Source organism: Agelaius tricolor, unplaced genomic scaffold, assembly GCF_023055355.1.
Source record: "Agelaius tricolor isolate 1412-34295 unplaced genomic scaffold, bAgeTri1.0.p SCAF_1, whole genome shotgun sequence".
Classification (NCBI taxonomy): domain Eukaryota; kingdom Metazoa; phylum Chordata; class Aves; order Passeriformes; family Icteridae; genus Agelaius; species Agelaius tricolor.
In genome coordinates this window covers 106,509,696-106,526,720 of record NW_027269261.1, presented here as the reverse complement: position 1 = coordinate 106,526,720, position 17,025 = coordinate 106,509,696, and the positions used below count along the sequence as shown (strand labels likewise).

Below are 17,025 nucleotides of genomic sequence, written 5' to 3'. Positions count from 1 at the left end.
TGTTTTTTTCCATTTCTGTTCTTAAAACTAGACAACTGCACCTATGTGGACTTATTGACAATTTAACTCTTTCTTACTAGCAAGCAATAAACAAATAAACACTGATGAAATATTCTAACAAACTTCCTGCTTAGTAATTTTAAAGCATTCATTTTTATTTCTTTTTTAATGTTCTGAGCCCTACTCAATTCTTTTTCCATTTCTTTTTCTCCTTTGTTTTAGATCAAGAGCACAGATCCTGTGATGCGTTCTGTGTGTAGGATAGTATCCAACTAATGTGAACCCCCATATGCAGTACTTCATTATTACTACCACTGAACAGGGGACCTAATTTAAGGTTCATCTTCTTGCACATCTGCACTAAAAGCTGAGACATGCTTGTGTCTAATTTTCTGAGTATCCTGTCTTTAGTGTACATCTGAAGGGCATAAAGACTGACCGCAGAGGGAGTGTTGAACTGATCCCGGGTCATCTGAATATCAGATTAATTTCTAACCAGCAGACAATTCTTCAAAGATTAAAATGTGTAAACTTGTCTGCTGCGCTTAATTCTGTGCTCAAGTTGAACAATCAGAGGTACGATTTCCAGCTTGATTGTAATTCATTCTGTGAATGTGATATTTTAATATATGGAAATGGGAAGGCTGCCAAGATCAAAAAGTTCAGGAAGAACTTTAGAAGTCAGATAAAAGAGTATCTCTATGCACACACTGTATGCTCTCAAGTGGCGGCTGTAATGTAGCGATATGCAAATCTAAAAACCTATTAGAAGGAAATGATCCTGCTGTGATCAATTTACAATCCAGAGAGGCACTTCCCATACCTGATCCTTCATCATTTACAGCGTAAACGCAGATGATGCTTGCGTGGAAATCAATACTGGGATAGCTATCTTCTGATTATTTTTTCTGCATACATGGAATTTCATGGTGTGGTAATTGTGTTCTGTGAATGCTGTCAATTCTCCACATGCCATCAAGAATGTTTCTGAATTAGATATACTAGTTAAACATGTCAATTAAATATAGCAATGTCAGTTTTATTTCTCGCTTCCAGCGTGACATCAAACCAGTAAAACATAGTAAGGCTTTTAAAGAACCTGGTGTGCAAATACTGTGTCAGTTCAGGTTTTCAAGGAAAGCCTCCTAAGTTTCAAATGGTGCTTATTATTTTACTGGGGTAATTAAACACATATAAAGAATGAAATGTTAGAGGCTGAGCTTCAGTAGTGAAGAAAAGGCACTTAGCTGCCTACTACCAGCCTCCAGTACGCAATGTAAACAGAAAACTTTGTCATCCTAATTGTGTTATCAGTAATTTCTACTGCCATTTCAGGGAAAGGCTGTGGGTTCATGGTTTCTTGTATATGAAGGCATAATATCTAGTTGGGACTCCTAGGATCAAATAATAAGTGATCCAGTAGTTGAAAAATACTAATTTTTGAATGATCTGTATTTACAAAAGGCATCTGTACACTTTCAAGACTTATTTTTCTTTAGAAGCACCTGAGAATAAAAGATGTTAGTGCTTGGTCTTCAAGGAGAAGTCAGAAAAGTAGTCAAAAAATGTATGCAGAGAACTCTGTTATAAAAATGTGATGGAATTCTATAAGCCATTATGGAAAATCAAATTTCTGTAGTGCTTGGATAGATGAATAATAGATACATAGTTGAAACTGAATTATAATCACAGAGAGAATGCAAAAAATAAATCACGTTATAGTTGCATATTCAGGTAGTCCTGTTTTTTTATTTTTTCAGTTTAGCACAGTTTTAGTCACTGCTGGTTTTATATTGCCATGTATCATTAAAAGAATAAAAGCCCCTTGTTTTCTATCAGCATGCAATGATGTGCATAAACTAAAGACATAGGTTTGAATTTGATCTGGACATAAAATAATTTGAAGGATTGTTTTGATACATTTTTTATTTTAGTGTAAGTGTCCCTCTTTTTGCATCTTGATTGTTTTATATATTTATATAAATTATATATATGTTTGTTGAGCAAATACGAAAGTAGATTGTAAAAAAATAAAGATTTTTGTTGTTTTCATGGCCTCAAAAGATCTTAAGGGAATTGGTGGAATGATTTAGAGTCTTATTAAGATGATTAGAGGGATGGAGTACCTTCCCCTTGGGAAAAGGCTGTGAGAACTGGGAGTGTTCAGCCTCAATAAACAAAGGCACCTAAGTCATCTTACTACCTTTCACTACCTGAAGGGCACTTAAAAGAAAGCTGAAGAGGGACTTTTTACAAGGGCAAGTAGTGATAAGACAAGGGGGAATGGCTTTAAACTAAGTGTGGGTTTTTAGATATTAGGAAGATGTTCTTGATTGTGAAGGGAGTGAGGCATTGGAATAAGTTTCCCAGAGATGTGGATGTCCTATCTCTTGTAGTGCTGGGACTCTGAACAACCTGTTCTAGTGGAAGAAGTTTAAAAAATGTGCTCTAAATATATTAGTAATCTTAATTACTTGCTTGTGTTAACTGTCAGCTTCAGTTGTCATTGGAATGTTAATTTGGGGTTCTCAGAAAGATCCTTAGCTCCAGGGCCACCTGCCAGGTCAGCGACATTAAGTGGCTTCTTTGTTTTACTTTGGTTTTGAAAGTGGCAGCTCTCAGGAAATTGTAACTGTTCTCTAGGCACTGTTTTTATTTTAAAAGAAATCTTTGAAAAAACACATTTAATTGCTGTAAAAATACATATGTCCATGGTAATTAAGCAATGTTCTTGTTAATTGTTTAAATACTTTAAATACTTGAAATGCTTTCTTGCCTTCAGATGGAAGCCAGCATACTTTCAAACTAGTGCTTTCAGGCTCTTAGGAGATTTGAAAAAAAAATATTGTTATTGAATTTAGCAAAATCAAGTAATGTTTTCCAGATGGGAGCTCAGTTACACTTTAAGATTGCTGTACTTATTAGGCAATTGTGAACAATCTACAGGGTACATATATCAGCAAGTGGTAATTGTGCTTACAGATCCAAGCTTAAAAATAGAGTGTATAAGCACTGAGTAAATGAAGAGCTTTGCCCCACAGATGCCCAGGTGTTGGCTGCAGTGTGGCTGTGGGGAGGGATGGCTGTGGCTCAACGAGCCAGATGTGGCCACTTACAGGGGGCTCCGACCAGCCAGAGGTGGTGGCACCTCTGGTGAAGCATGGCTAAGAAAGGGTAAAAACAGCGTAGCAAATGGGAGGGAAAAAACATGGGAAACAGCACTGCAGACACTAAGGTCAGTGCAGAAGGATGTGGCACTCATGGGACCATGCCAAAACCAGAAAAACCCAAACAGACAAAGGAGGAAACAACCCACCCTGCACACCTCCACTACCTCTCAAAAAAACCCCAAACCTCAAACACCTCAGAACTATGTGCTTGATGATGGCTGTAGCCCTTAGGTCATCACATAATCCAGCCAAAAAAAGTTGTATAAGAAGTGAGAAAACTTCTTTGTGCTCTTAAACACTGCTTTTGTTCCCTGTAGATGGAAGACTTCAGAAAATGAAATCTCATTTTTCCTAGCTTGCATTTACATATCATATTTTATTGTACCTGGAGCTTTGCTTTGGAAAACTGCTCATGTGCAAGTGCAAAATGAGTCTGCAGCTTTTCTGTGTCATTAACTTGTTTGCAGCCACAGTTTTAGTGTCCAGAATTTTGCCATAGAACATGTCTGTTACCAGGCAATGTAGTGGTTTACTTGGTCTGCTCATTGTCTGTGGTGTTTGGGTCCGTGGTTCATTTTAAGATTTAGTTTAATATTTTGGTGTGCTTCCTATTCTTCAGGTCTGAGTTATGGTGTGGTATTATTTTGTCTTCCTTGAGAATGCTCTCCATTTACTTTTTAATCATCTATTTTGAAAACTTTTAAATTAATTGTTTTAATTACATTACTTTCACTTGAACTCAAAACAGATGAGTAAATCAAAATCTAAGTAAAACCTCATATTTTTTGAATAGGATTTAGCCAGGTGGAATTTACCAGCCTTACTCATCTTGAGACATTCACCCATTTGAGGCTAGTTGAGAATGTTATATGTGGCTTCAGTTACAGTGTCTAAAAAGGCTTTATAATAAAATTACTGTGAACTCTGGTTTTAAATAATTATGCTAGTTGTGAGCCAGCCTACGCAGCTCCTAATGTTCCAGAAGGAAATGGGAAAATTTTTGTGTACTTTTTTCATTCAGGTCTTCTGTGTGCTTTCATTCTTTCTGAAAATTACCTGAAAATACATATAATATGCAGGCTCTAGTATAGAACAGAACATTTAGTTGTAAAGCACCATTTCTGTCCCTTATTAAATGAGAAGGCATGTAAACCAAACATTTGAGGAATTAAAGATTTTTAAAAAGAAGAAATTAGAATAAAATGCCAGTTACAGAGAACTAGAATACATTGTCTAAGAGAATAGTGGAAACAAAAACCTAAGATGGAGGAGTGGCACAAATTAAATTCCTTTTTCTTTCCAGAACAGTGGTCTGATGTGGAGTAAGGAAGAAAAGACCAAATCAGTGTCACAGTTTTGCTTATAAATTGGACTTCTTAACAAAGCCAGTTTTCTGCTATTGTTCCTCCATGTCAGTTAAGGACTAGCTCACCTTTTGGAGGGCAAAAGTACAATAAAATAGAAAGATGAATAAGCAAGATTTGATGGAATTGCAGAATGCACTGGTTTCTTCAATACAGGATAATCACCAACTCACATGTATTGTTCACCTTTTGTAGCAAGTGTTATCTGTTTCTTTCACATTAATGTTTTATAAGGGATGTTTTAAAACTCTCTGCTTGATTCCTTGGCTTACAACACTTAGAAAATTTACAGTTTTTATGATTTTTTAATAGGTTGAATCTACACAAAGCATGATTAGGATTTTGGGCCTTTCAGCCACATTACCCAATTATCTTGATGTTGCTACATTTCTACACGTCAATCCCTACATTGGATTATTCTACTTTGATGGCCGTTTCCGACCCGTACCTCTGGGACAAACCTTTATAGGGATCAAGACAACCAACAAGGTAAAGAATTGTGAATGCCTGAGAAAGGGTTGCTGTTTGTGGTCTCTTTTTGACCATGCTTCATGTATGTATGTGCATGGGGTACTTGTTTATTATACTACAGGTGTTTTTTGAAGCATATTTTCTTTGGTGTAAAGATATACATAATTGAGAGGTGCTTTAAGAATCTTCTTTCTTCAGTTTACCATACTTGTAAGCAGGCCTTGTTGCAGCTGGATACAAAGTTATTTAACTTTGCATTGCCTCTTCTGCTAAATTTTGCTTGGTGAAGAAATCATCACCTTCAACTGCAGAGTCATATTAGCAGCTGATTATTCTGCCTCTTGCATTGCAGGTTTCCATGTGGTGCATCTTCTTTGGCTGTAAGGATGCATGAGAAATGCTATAAGAAAAATACTAAATTTTTTAATCGGGATATATACATATATATACACATGCATTAATACTAAAGTTACTGATGAAAACCTTAGCATGCTAAGCCATTAATTATCACATGTACATATTTGATAGAAACTGTATTTAAAGTAACCCCTAAATAAGCTTCTTTACTCTTTGTGCTATTGCTCATTTTGGGAAGCATTAAGACAAATAGTCAGGTATAATATTCTTATTAAAAATCATTAGTACAGTGACACTTGATGTGTAAATCCCTGTATTCTTTAAATACAGGAATTTATACAAACACTTTACATAGATTTCCCATGCATCTCATAATCTTATAATTAAAGTTTATGTAGTTAAACTTTTCAAAAAATATTGTTCACATGTGATTTAAATTAATAGAAATCAAGACATTTTCAATCAGAAGTTAATTTCGTGGCTTAATCAATCATAGCATTTTATTTACTTTTTGTAAAAATGGATATTGCCTTTCTTACTAGGTTATTTCAGTAGTCATTCCATCTGCAGTGCAGGAGAGGAATTTATTTTACAACTGTGGGGATATGTTCCAAATCTATATGCATAAGACTAGTTTACCATATGGTAAACTATTATTTGCATATTTTAGTCTTCATTAATTGCTTTTAATACCTTCAGTCTTACTTGCTGTTACTTTCAATTCATCTTTCACTGCTACTTGACTCTAATATTTAGTTTATCTTCTCTATATAGTAAGAAAAGAGAAAATACTCCCTTTCTTCCAACTCACTTTAGAATGCATTTAGGATTCAAAAAATCAAAGATATAAATAAATCTCCTAAAATTTGAAATTATTTAAAAACAGTAATTTTCCAAAGAAGCATAAGGAGATGAGGAAATATTAGGAGGTAATACTTATTCTGAAATGTAAATACCTGTTTTGATAATACTACAGTCAGGAGATATTCTTTTATTTTTCAGAAGATTGTCATTACAATTTCACATAGCAAAATATATTTTACAATCAAGATAATACTTTACAGCAAGCAGACAATAGAAGTATTAAGCCTCTTTGAAAAAGGATTGTATTCAGGATAATACTAATACTAAAGCTGCCTAATTATTGCCAATATCAACATCCTTGTGGTCTTGATGAGAGGAGGAAAGCAATGGAAGAAAGTCCACGATCAAAAGCTTTTATTGCAGACCATCAGCAAGTGCAGTCAGTGCTGTGTCCATAGGCACTAATGAGTTGCAGGAGATAGAAGACTCACTTTTACTTACTTTAGGTAAAGGCTTTGCCACAGTTTGCTGAAATCCTGCATCCAAAAAAAACTCCCCCAAAATTTTGGAACCGATTATCAATTTACAGAGCCACGTGCAAACTGTAGGCAAGCTTTGAAAGGCAAGGATGGCATGATGTATTTATTATGCATAGAAGTTATCCAGAAAAGCTCTTAAAACTCTCTATGTTGAAATTCTTGGAGCATATGGCACCAAGACTAAGGTTTGACTTGTTCAATCAAGGTCTGATGTCAGATGTTAATGTCAGATATTTTTCTTTAATATCAGTCTTCTTTCTCTAGGTATGCTTATGTTTTTGTCTTTAGGTATAAATGTAAAGAATAGGTAAAGTTAATTTTATGGTATGTGTATGTATGTATATATGTTCATGTGTCTTCATGCACTGCTCTTGTCAGTTTCTCCTTAATGATTTTCACTTGCTATTATTTGAAAAAAAATTTTTGGTAAAATGCTGACTTCTCAATTTAAGAATAATTAGACTGAGTACTTGTCTTTAGCACACGTGCCCATATTTTCTCATTTTTTTATTACTATATTTGTACAGTTTGGAAGACAAATGTTCTCTTACCTATAAAGCTGTTTTAAAGCTTTGTTTTTGAACTTTCATCTATTCTAGTATTAAGTCCAAGTATTAAATTTCCATTTTGAAATATGTACCTGCTTTGCTTATGTAGAACATTTCTTTGTGCCAAAACAATTTGGTTGTAAGACACAAAAGCACAAATGAAGAATGGAATTATTGCTATGATATTGGACTTTATTTATTTATTTTGATTTGTTGCAATGTTAATACTGAGGTGCATTCAAGTAGATATATGCTATTTATATTGTAATACATTAAAGAAATAGAAAAAAATCTTTAGGTTGAACAATATTCTTTATTTCAACTGGAATATTCCTTAAACATTTTATTTATCTATAATTGGAAACTCTCTACATGGTACTTACAATGTTCTCTGTGCATGACCCAACTATGAAGAAATCTCATATGGCAAAAAAACTATCGTTAATTTTCTGGAGATAAAAAAATATATATGCATGCAATGTAAAAACTATTTTTATATGCCAAATAGAAACCCTTAATTCTAGATAAGATATATTAAATTGATATTTCCTCAAAATCTTGTAGGAGTAAGATTGCCTAATATGAAACAGATAAATTAAAGAACTGGGTTACTTCTCTTTGGTCATTTAAAAACACCAGCAAAGTCACATAATAAATTTTGTCTTAACTGCCCTTACTCATACTTTATGTATTTATTTTCATATTTTATTTCTGAGTTTAAAACTAAAATGCTATTGTTGGAATGGGAATTGATATACTGTAAATTTTATTGCATAATCAAGTTTATTTTTCATGGATCACTCTAAATTGCTTGATGCATAGTAGATAATCCATAAAGATAGAAATTATTTTAATATGGATGTGATGTTTCTTTTTCAGGTGCAGCAGCTGAATCATATGGATGAAGTATGTTATGAAAGTGTACTGAAGCAAATAATGGCTGGACACCAGGTATCTATTTTTTAGTTTACTTTCCATTCAGAACATACATAAAAAATTTAAATCATCACAGGGATGTATTGAGAATTATTCTTTTATATGTCACTTCAGAGGTAGCCTCTAATCCTACAAACACTTCATAGAAACAGCATGCAAGAAAATGTAAACTGACTAAATAGTGTTAGCTTCTAACAGAGGTCAAAATTCCCAGTTCTTTATATATCTGTAAAGTAATTAATGTGTATTTATGTCTCTTTTTGTAAAATTACAAGGCAATTTAGGTCAGTACTTTAGAGACCTTACAACGGGTACACTTAAAGATTAAGAAAATCAAAAATGGAGCACTTAATAATTCTTCTTAGCCTTTCCTATATCTTTCAAATTCTTGTCTTTTGTGTTAGAGATGAGGGATGAGAATTACTCAGTGTTCAAGACATGGTGTGTAAGGGCTCAGCATAAGTCATTTGAAATATCCTGGGGTTTGTGTTTTGTTTTCTTTTTAAAGGAAGTAATCCTTCATTTTTCCTCACAATAGAGGTTTCTGCAGTGAATTTTCAAGTCTGACATTCCCCTCAACTAAGAATATGGGCCTAACTCATTTGCCTGAATAGTTTCTCATTCTGGTATGATTGTGGTCCTAAATTACTCCCACACAATGTCTCTTTTTTGTTAGAACTTCGCACATAAAGCAGGTATGGCAGCTCTTCAAAGCAAGAACAAATGCTAGTGCTCTATGATGCTTGAAGGGTCTTTTCAGTAAATAACATTTATATAAAAGAGGGAAAGTCTATCCTGTACAGTTGCAGTAAGAAGTGCACATTTTTTTGGTTTTCACAAAAAAATTCCTTGTGTTTTTTGAAAGATGAACAGTTGGTTTATGACTTGGGAAGGGAAAAAATACTTCAGCAACAGCCTTCTAGTCCTCCTGCCCCACTGCCTTGCTTTAACTCCATTCTTCCACTTATCTCCTCTTGTTGATATCAGTTATTGTTGTTACATTCAGAAAACTTTCATGAAGATTACTTATGGAAATATTGTTATTTTCCTGAGTGAAGACTGTTAATTAAATTTTTTAGCAGCACCAAGGGAACTTTTGGTCGGGTTCTCCTCCTTGTCGATTATGCAAAAACATTACCAAATTCCTAACACTGAAGTGCATTTAGTTTCTTATCTTTCATTTCTTGTTTTGATTTTGTTTATTTTCACTTGCTGAAGTGCAAGTGGCAGAGTCTTTAAATCAGTAGTATCTAAGTAATGTATCTTGGATTCCCAGCAGGGAGTCTGTATGCCATTTTGGCATATTTACTGCACCTTTCTTCCCCTCTCTTTTCTTCGCACTGAGGAAAAAAGTGACTGCAAACATATATGATGTTATTTGAAAAGATTCAAATACAGTAAGTTGTTCAATTCTAGTAGGAGATGTTTTTGTAGCTTTTCTTGAGAATAGTTTTGATTTTTGTGCTAGCAGCTGAATGCATGACTGTTTTGTTTTAAGGCATGAGCTGCAGTTTTAACAGGTGAAGAGAACTGTAGGCTCCTTAATGTTACAGTTTCAGCAAAGGACACTGTTGCTGATCTCAGTTTCTGAAAATTGTATTTCAAACCAACAGAGCCATATAAGTGTAATTTTGGACAAAGCAGAAGTGTGGTTTCTCTTGCTATATAAATGCTGGTTTGATTTCAGACCACTTTGGTTAATTTCATTCATATGGTTGTAAATTTTCTTTGTTTCAAAGTGTTCATTCTGCTGTGTTGCAGAACTCTCATTTAGAATATGTAAATAGCAACCAGTTACACTGAACTTCTCTTGGGACTCTTTAATTCATATTGGTCTTGATATTTATTAAACAAAATATAATAACCTGAGATTAATTAAATGCAAGTGCCAGTATACAGGCTTTGACCATGCAGAATCAAGCACATCAGCTCATTGTCTAATTATAATATGTAGTACTGTACCAGATGAAAAATTTGAGTTTTCCATTTAATGAGTCTGCTATGACAAATGATCTATCTAATCATTAGACCAACTGCAGATGTTTAAAAAGTGGAAACAAAAAAAAAGGTCATGTAGATATATTTACATTGAGATGCCTACCCCATAGTGGAAATGAATACTGTGAGCAAATATGATTAATACTAGATTAGAAAGGTTTTCTTCGGTGTCTTTTCACAATTTTGAGAATGCCCTTTGATTTTCTAGCTTGTGTCCACGTTCACCATAGGCTGTTATCATCATGCTCTGTTACCTTTCTTTGCTTAAGTTATCTGAAAAACTTGTATTTATTAACATTATATATGTGCAAACTTCATATGGTTTTTAACAAAGCTGTGGTTGCTTCTAAATATATTTCTTAAAAGGATATTTTCATCACTTCCCCCCAAATACTTAGGAAGAAATTTCCATAGGTGTTGTGTATCTGTATGACATTCAGGACACGGATGAGATTTTATACCTATTCAGGCAATAACGTATGACAGACACAGATCTCATTAGCAATGCTCCAGAGAGCCTAAAACTTCTGTTCTGTTTTATCCTGAAATGCAAGAAGGAAATACCAGAACCAGAGAAAAGCACTTTCCTTCACTAAAGTTGCTTGAGTTAATGTAGATTTTCCTGTGGCCATCAAGTTTTCACAATGTTGTGTCTTTTAAGATTCTTGACCAGAGTCTTTGGAATGTCTTAATGAATTAAATTCAGCACTGTTTATCTATTGTTCTGTTCATTCTCAAAGAATTCTATCATAGCAGAACTAAATAATTTACTCTTATGGAATTCATGCTGATGTGTCACTGTCATATTGTAGTGTGATGTTTGGCTAGAGTTAAATGTCCATGTGTTTTTATTAGATATATGTGTATTTTCATTTTTTAAGGCTGAGGTTGGTAGGAGTAGTTGCATTCTATAGGCATGTGTTTTGACAGATGGAGAGAAGCTTTTTATGTTGATTTTCCAACATTCATCCTCTGCAAGACTTCCAGCTCTTCCTGGCTACTGGGAAATTAAGAATTGGTGATTCAGTCTTTAATTTTGATCCATCTGCTCAAACTAATGAGATATCTCATTTGTAGGCTTCACTTTGAATTACCAAATGCAACTGAAACAATAACATTTGTCTTATAGCACAATTCTCCTCTTGTTTAACTTGAGGAAGTTTGATAAATGGCTTGCCCTACTGGCTTTTCTGGGGTTTTTGTTACAGAAACTTCCTGTTGTGACTAAAAAAGATCAGAAAATGTCCCAAAGGTTTCCAAGTACTTTTCAAATCAGTGTGCTCATTTGGAAGGATTGCTAACAGTATAGAAATCTGTTGGAAGTTTTCTCTGGCAGATCCTACCTCCTAAGACAGCTTTAAATGAGAACCTCTGGTGCTGTTAAGTCTGCTTTTCTGGGACTGTCCTTCCATGCTTGATATTAGTTGGTGAATATTTGTTTTCATGTCATACTTTAAATTATCTATGTTCTGATATAATCTAAAAAGATATTAGAACTTCCTGGACTAATTTGCACTGTCAGAGTTTTATTTCTACCTCTTAATAAACCAAAGGTACTTTAAATTAAGAAAGAAAAAAATTGTGCACCCTTTGTCGGAAAATATGACTCCATGCTCATTTGCAGGTGGAGTATTTTTCCAGCATTTCTCTTCCAGGATGCTCTTCACTTAAATCTAGGTGAAGGCTAGGGGACTGAAAATTATCATTCCCTCAGTGTTACTACAGCTGTATTTTTTCAGACAGTCACCAGTAGTGGACCACATCAACCAAAAGAATTATTTCAGATACAAAGCTGAAAAAAATACACATTTTACAGCCCTGTGAGAAGGGCATCTAATGGCAACAAGTTCAGGGGTGCAAGTAGCACCTTTCTGAGACAGCCTGTGGAGAACCTCATGAGATCAGCAAAGACAGTGACTGAAGAGTGCACTTGCCAGCATAATTTTTATAATAAACTGAAACATTGCATTGCTGGCTGGGTGTGTGTTGAAACAGGCAGGTGGCCAGAACAAGCACAAACCCAGGCTGAAATGTGAAGAGTTAATTTTTTTCATTACCTCTCTAACTGAAGGATGTTGAAGCAGCACCTGGGCAGCAGCGACACAGGAGGGGCAGCACAGGCACTGCCAGGCTCAGCCCTTCTGATGGGCACTGGGGCTGCTGTTTGCACCCCTCTGCCACTTATTGTACCACCCTGCTGTGATCTTCCTGTGCTTTTTATGATTTCTGAGCTTTGATCTCTCTCTCAGGACAGCAATCTCAGGCTTGTCCATGAGAATACCTCCAAGTCTCTGTGAACACCTATGCCATCTCAACACAGATATTCTACTTCTCAAAACACAGGATAAACAGCAGAAAACATAATATATGAGATTTCCCATACTGTTAATCTGCAGGCCTAGGCAATCACAGCTGCAAGGTCACTTGAGTGAATCTACCATCCTCCTCACCATTCTTCTGCTTTTAGTCTTTTCCTTCCAATCACAGTTTAGGACAATGCATATCATACTGTATTTATCAACAATTTATGACAATAACATGACACCCTTGTCATGTTATGATTTGAGAAATTTGAGGCATTTTTAGGAGTTTTGAGAAATAACATAGTATGTTTAAGATTTTGGGTATTCCTGTAAAATGTATCATGTATGAATTTTGATTTCATGTTAAATTCCTTTATCTAATATATTGAACTGCTGCTCTCTTTGTCAAGGTTCAGTTATTTAAGTTGTTTAAGTTAGTATCCTAGGGAGTTAACTATTTTTCAGTTTGACTCATAAATTCATATCCATTATGTCTCCTCCTGTTACTGAGTTTTTGCTGGTTTATCTCATTAGCTCCTTGGTTACCAGGAGATGATCTCACATTTCTCCCATTGCCCCCATCACCTCTTAAATATTTTTGCTGTTATGAGTTTGTCAGAACCTTACTCTTTGCTATCTTTTTTCTTTTTTTCTTTCTTTTTTTTGTCTGAAATTCTGTCAAGCAAAAAATCCCAAAAATTTCTTGTATTATCAATTAGAAGAGTTGTTGCTGAAGTCCTTGAAAGATTTTGAAGGAGGTTCTTCCTCAAATTGCAGCCATAAAACTCTTCTTTCACCACTCTCCTCAGACTACGCACCTCTTTTATTTTTCCATTTTCTTGTTATTTTTTTTCTTATGATTCTCTTTGATACTACTTAAACCTTCAAAAGAAGGCCAGTGTTTTCTTTGCCCTTGGTGTTGTTTCAGCAGGTCTCTTAGATTTTCTCTGTGCACCTTATTCTCCTGTATGGCTTTCTTTGCTGACTCTCTGTTACTCATCTTCAGTCACAGGTATCTAAGTTTCAGTCCTGGCTCCATATCCAATGCACTTTGCTCCTTTGCCATTTTGTCTGTTTATGACAGTTTTTTAACTTGGAGTGCTTTTGACTTTCTCTTCTGAAGCCTCTTTTTCTTTTTAAGACAATAATTCCTGTTTTCCCATTACTTTGGGGACTTTTCTGTGTAAGTCTGACATGACAATATCTTTTCTTTCACTAGCTCTGGTACTCAGGGAAACTCCAGGAGCTGAATTTGACGATCCATGACTGTGCCTTCTGGCTCAGCTTTTTCTGTAATTCCTTGAAAGTTCATTTTCTCACTGAGCTTGGTGTTTTCAGCTCATAGCAAAAACTGGCTGTACTGTAGGAGCTCTGACACCTTTCTGAGGTTCTCATTCCCTAGCTGTTTATGGTTCAAGGTGTCAGTACATAAGTACATTGAGGTTCAAGGTGTCAGTACATAAATGCTGAGGAGACATCATGGCTTTACAAGTGGTTTCACTCCACAAGGAACAGCTTTTCTAGTGGGGAAAGATGTCAAATTGTCTGTTGCAAAGAACTTGAATTTTTGGAATGCTGTATGATATTGAAAGCCTCAACACAAGATCCCAAAGGGAATGCAGTAGTAGTAATTGTACAAAATTAGCAACAACTCCACTTAACTAAAGCTAATAACTGCAAGCCAGTAGAGATATAACAACCCTTTTTTGAATTAACATGCTAGAAATCCTGCTACTGGGATGAAAAATGTGGATGAAAAGTAACAATGGACAGCTTTATACAAACCATCTGCTCTTGTTGAGGCACTGTGAGTGGTGATTTCGAACTGCCCATTTTGTGCTTATTTCCTTACAGGTTTTTTAACCTTTTGAAGACAAAAACTTTTTGAAGTACATTGATAGTTTCTGAGCTTTTACTCTTCTCATTTGAGCTAGTTTTTTAGGTTTGGCTGGACTCTCTTCTCTTCTGCTTTTGTAATATTGTCTCAACTGCATCTAATTTAGCTGTCATGAGCTTTTACCTTCTATCTCTTAAAATTAAATGAATGTGCACAATAGAGCCATGTATAGTTGTAATATTTTTAATTACTCTATGCATTGGGTGGTTACTATGCAGTTGTCTGGAGATCAAGATTGTTTTATTAATTAGAATTTATGCTCTTAATTAAAATGTTGTCTTACACTACTGGTCCACATTTAGTTCAATAGAAATAATTTTGAGGTGCAATAATTTTTTTTAAAGTTTTGGAATAATTTCTATGTGTCACCTTGCACAGATTTTTAATAGTTTACTCTTTCAAATCAGGATTTTTGTTGTCTCAGGTCAGAATCAAATTGTACTCAAACTTATGTACTCAGAACTGGTTCTGTGATGCATATTGCACATAAAGCATTCGCTTCATCTGTAATTGTTCTCTATGCACAACAATTGACTTGAACTTTGCAGTACTTAGAAGTGTCATCTTGTTTTTCTGAGCTATCTTATAATAAAAAAGAAACACAGTAGTTAATTTAAATCTATTATATTAAATTGTCAGCAGTGAATTTGACAGGTATTAATTTCATCTGTAAAAATGATGGATTAAATTTCCTTATTATCAGTTTTCCAGCTGTTATTTGGCTGCAGAAGCCGTGTGAAGATAAAAGTTTAATAAGCTTAGTTACTGGAGCTGTTGACAATGCTTTTATAGCCATGTCTTGAGATAAGATTTAATAAAACATTATTTTCTTCAGAGGTCTTTCTGGGACTTAGTACCTTGAGAATTAAGCTTGTCCTAGTATTTTTTTCCTTGGTGAAATAGTGTTTATAGCATGCTTTGGACAAATAAGGCTGAGAATTTACAGAGTTTATTAACATGTATTCTTCATCTAGATTGGGTTTTTTTTCTAGATTTTCATTTTTGAGCTTAAAGGGTTTATTTCAGCCTGAGTTTTTGTACCTCTGTATCTGCACAGATTGTTTCCCTTTCATCATCTGGTGTAGCTTATTTGCATATATATGTGTGTATATATTGCTTCTACATTTATATGTGTGCATATGTATGAATAAAAATAGACAAATACAGAAGGTAAAGTGACCTGGCAGGATAACTAAATTATGACTGATTTTAAATGTTATTTCCCTGTCAGCTGATTAAATGCAGAATTGAGGTTTTGGATCATTTTCTATTGCGGTTTTTGCACAATTAGAGCCCATTTCTACATGTGGTTTCTTTAACAAAATCACAAAGTAATTCAGTGATGGTGCACTATTTTTATGTTCTGCCTCTTCATCATTTATTTATGCTCTTCATTTCCACAATAACTGCCTTTTCAACTTTAAGGATATTATAGTTAATATAATTTCTGCCTGTTTAAATGAAATTTTGTTTCTTACTTTAATTGAAAATCGTATATTGATGTGCTGTGCGTTTCAAAAAGTGCTTTATACCAGATGTTTCATATTATTGTCAAATGATATGTATGTATTATTTTTCTCTATATTTTCTGGCCAAATTCATTTGACTTTCAACATATACCTTGTCAGCTGCCTTTATGAACCACTGAGGAAATTGCTGGAAATAGATGCCATAACAAGTTATGTGTATAAACCCCATAATTCTTCAATTAGGGAGCCTTCTAAATGTTTATGTGCAATGTTTCTATGCAGTATGCTAATTTTTGCATATATGCTTGTATTTATAAAACAGTTTGTCTGTATATGTGTACTCAGGTGTTCACAATGAATTTATGTAGACCAGAAACACCAATTTAATATTTTCTTGTTAATTATGAGCACATGAGGTGTCCAGTTTATGTCTGCAGTCCTGCACAGCTACACAGTGTTGTTGGTATTGGTAATTACAGCTATCTGAGGTAGCAAGGTCTACTGTTTAGAATTATTCTTCTTCTGATATTATGAATTCGCATTGAATCATTAAAACAAAAAATAAAATCAAATTTAATTCCAGATGAGCAACTTCTCATAGCCTAAAATTTTATTTAAATTAAGTAATTGATAGTTGCATCCTGAGCCAGTTGACCTCTTGTGGATGACCTAAGTGTTGAGTTGCAGATGAGTTTACTGCATGCAAGTGTGGCAAAGGCAGGTTGACCAATCTTGCAGCCATAAATGATGAGTTTTAGTAGCAAAGGCAGATTGACCAATCTTGCAGCCATATATGATGAGTTTTAGTAGCTCTGTGTTAAAAGCTGTTTTTCAGATATGACACTGCAGACCATTAGCAGTCTAGAAGATTGTGGGAAGTTAAGTCTGTGCATTTCTGTCAGCTGCACATTATTTTTCTGTAAGAATTCAATTGCAAGGTTAAATGATGCTCCAAAAGATACATTAAGCATTGTCAGTGGTTCAAAGCTTTTGAAAATTATTGCCCTGTAGCTCTGAAAGAAATGGATCTCTATGCTTAATTTATCATCATAGTATCAGCTATGTAAATAAAATGATTTTCTGCCAAAACATCTGTAAATTATTACCAAGGCAGCTACTGTTCACCAAGATCTTATGCCTGTCACAGTCTTTTAACAGGTGTAATAACC

General features: G+C 34.6%; 1 protein-coding gene across 1 annotated transcript in view; it reads left to right on the top strand.

Annotated features, from left to right (window-relative positions):
• Window positions 1-17,025, top strand: part of ASCC3 (activating signal cointegrator 1 complex subunit 3) — a 250,900-nt gene that overhangs the window by 99,230 nt on the left and 134,645 nt on the right. The window contains exons 12-13 of the mRNA XM_071446475.1: window positions 4,847-5,023; window positions 8,133-8,204. Coding sequence (XP_071302576.1) covers window positions 4,847-5,023; window positions 8,133-8,204 — 249 coding nt within the window. The remainder of the gene's footprint in view (window positions 1-4,846; window positions 5,024-8,132; window positions 8,205-17,025) is intronic.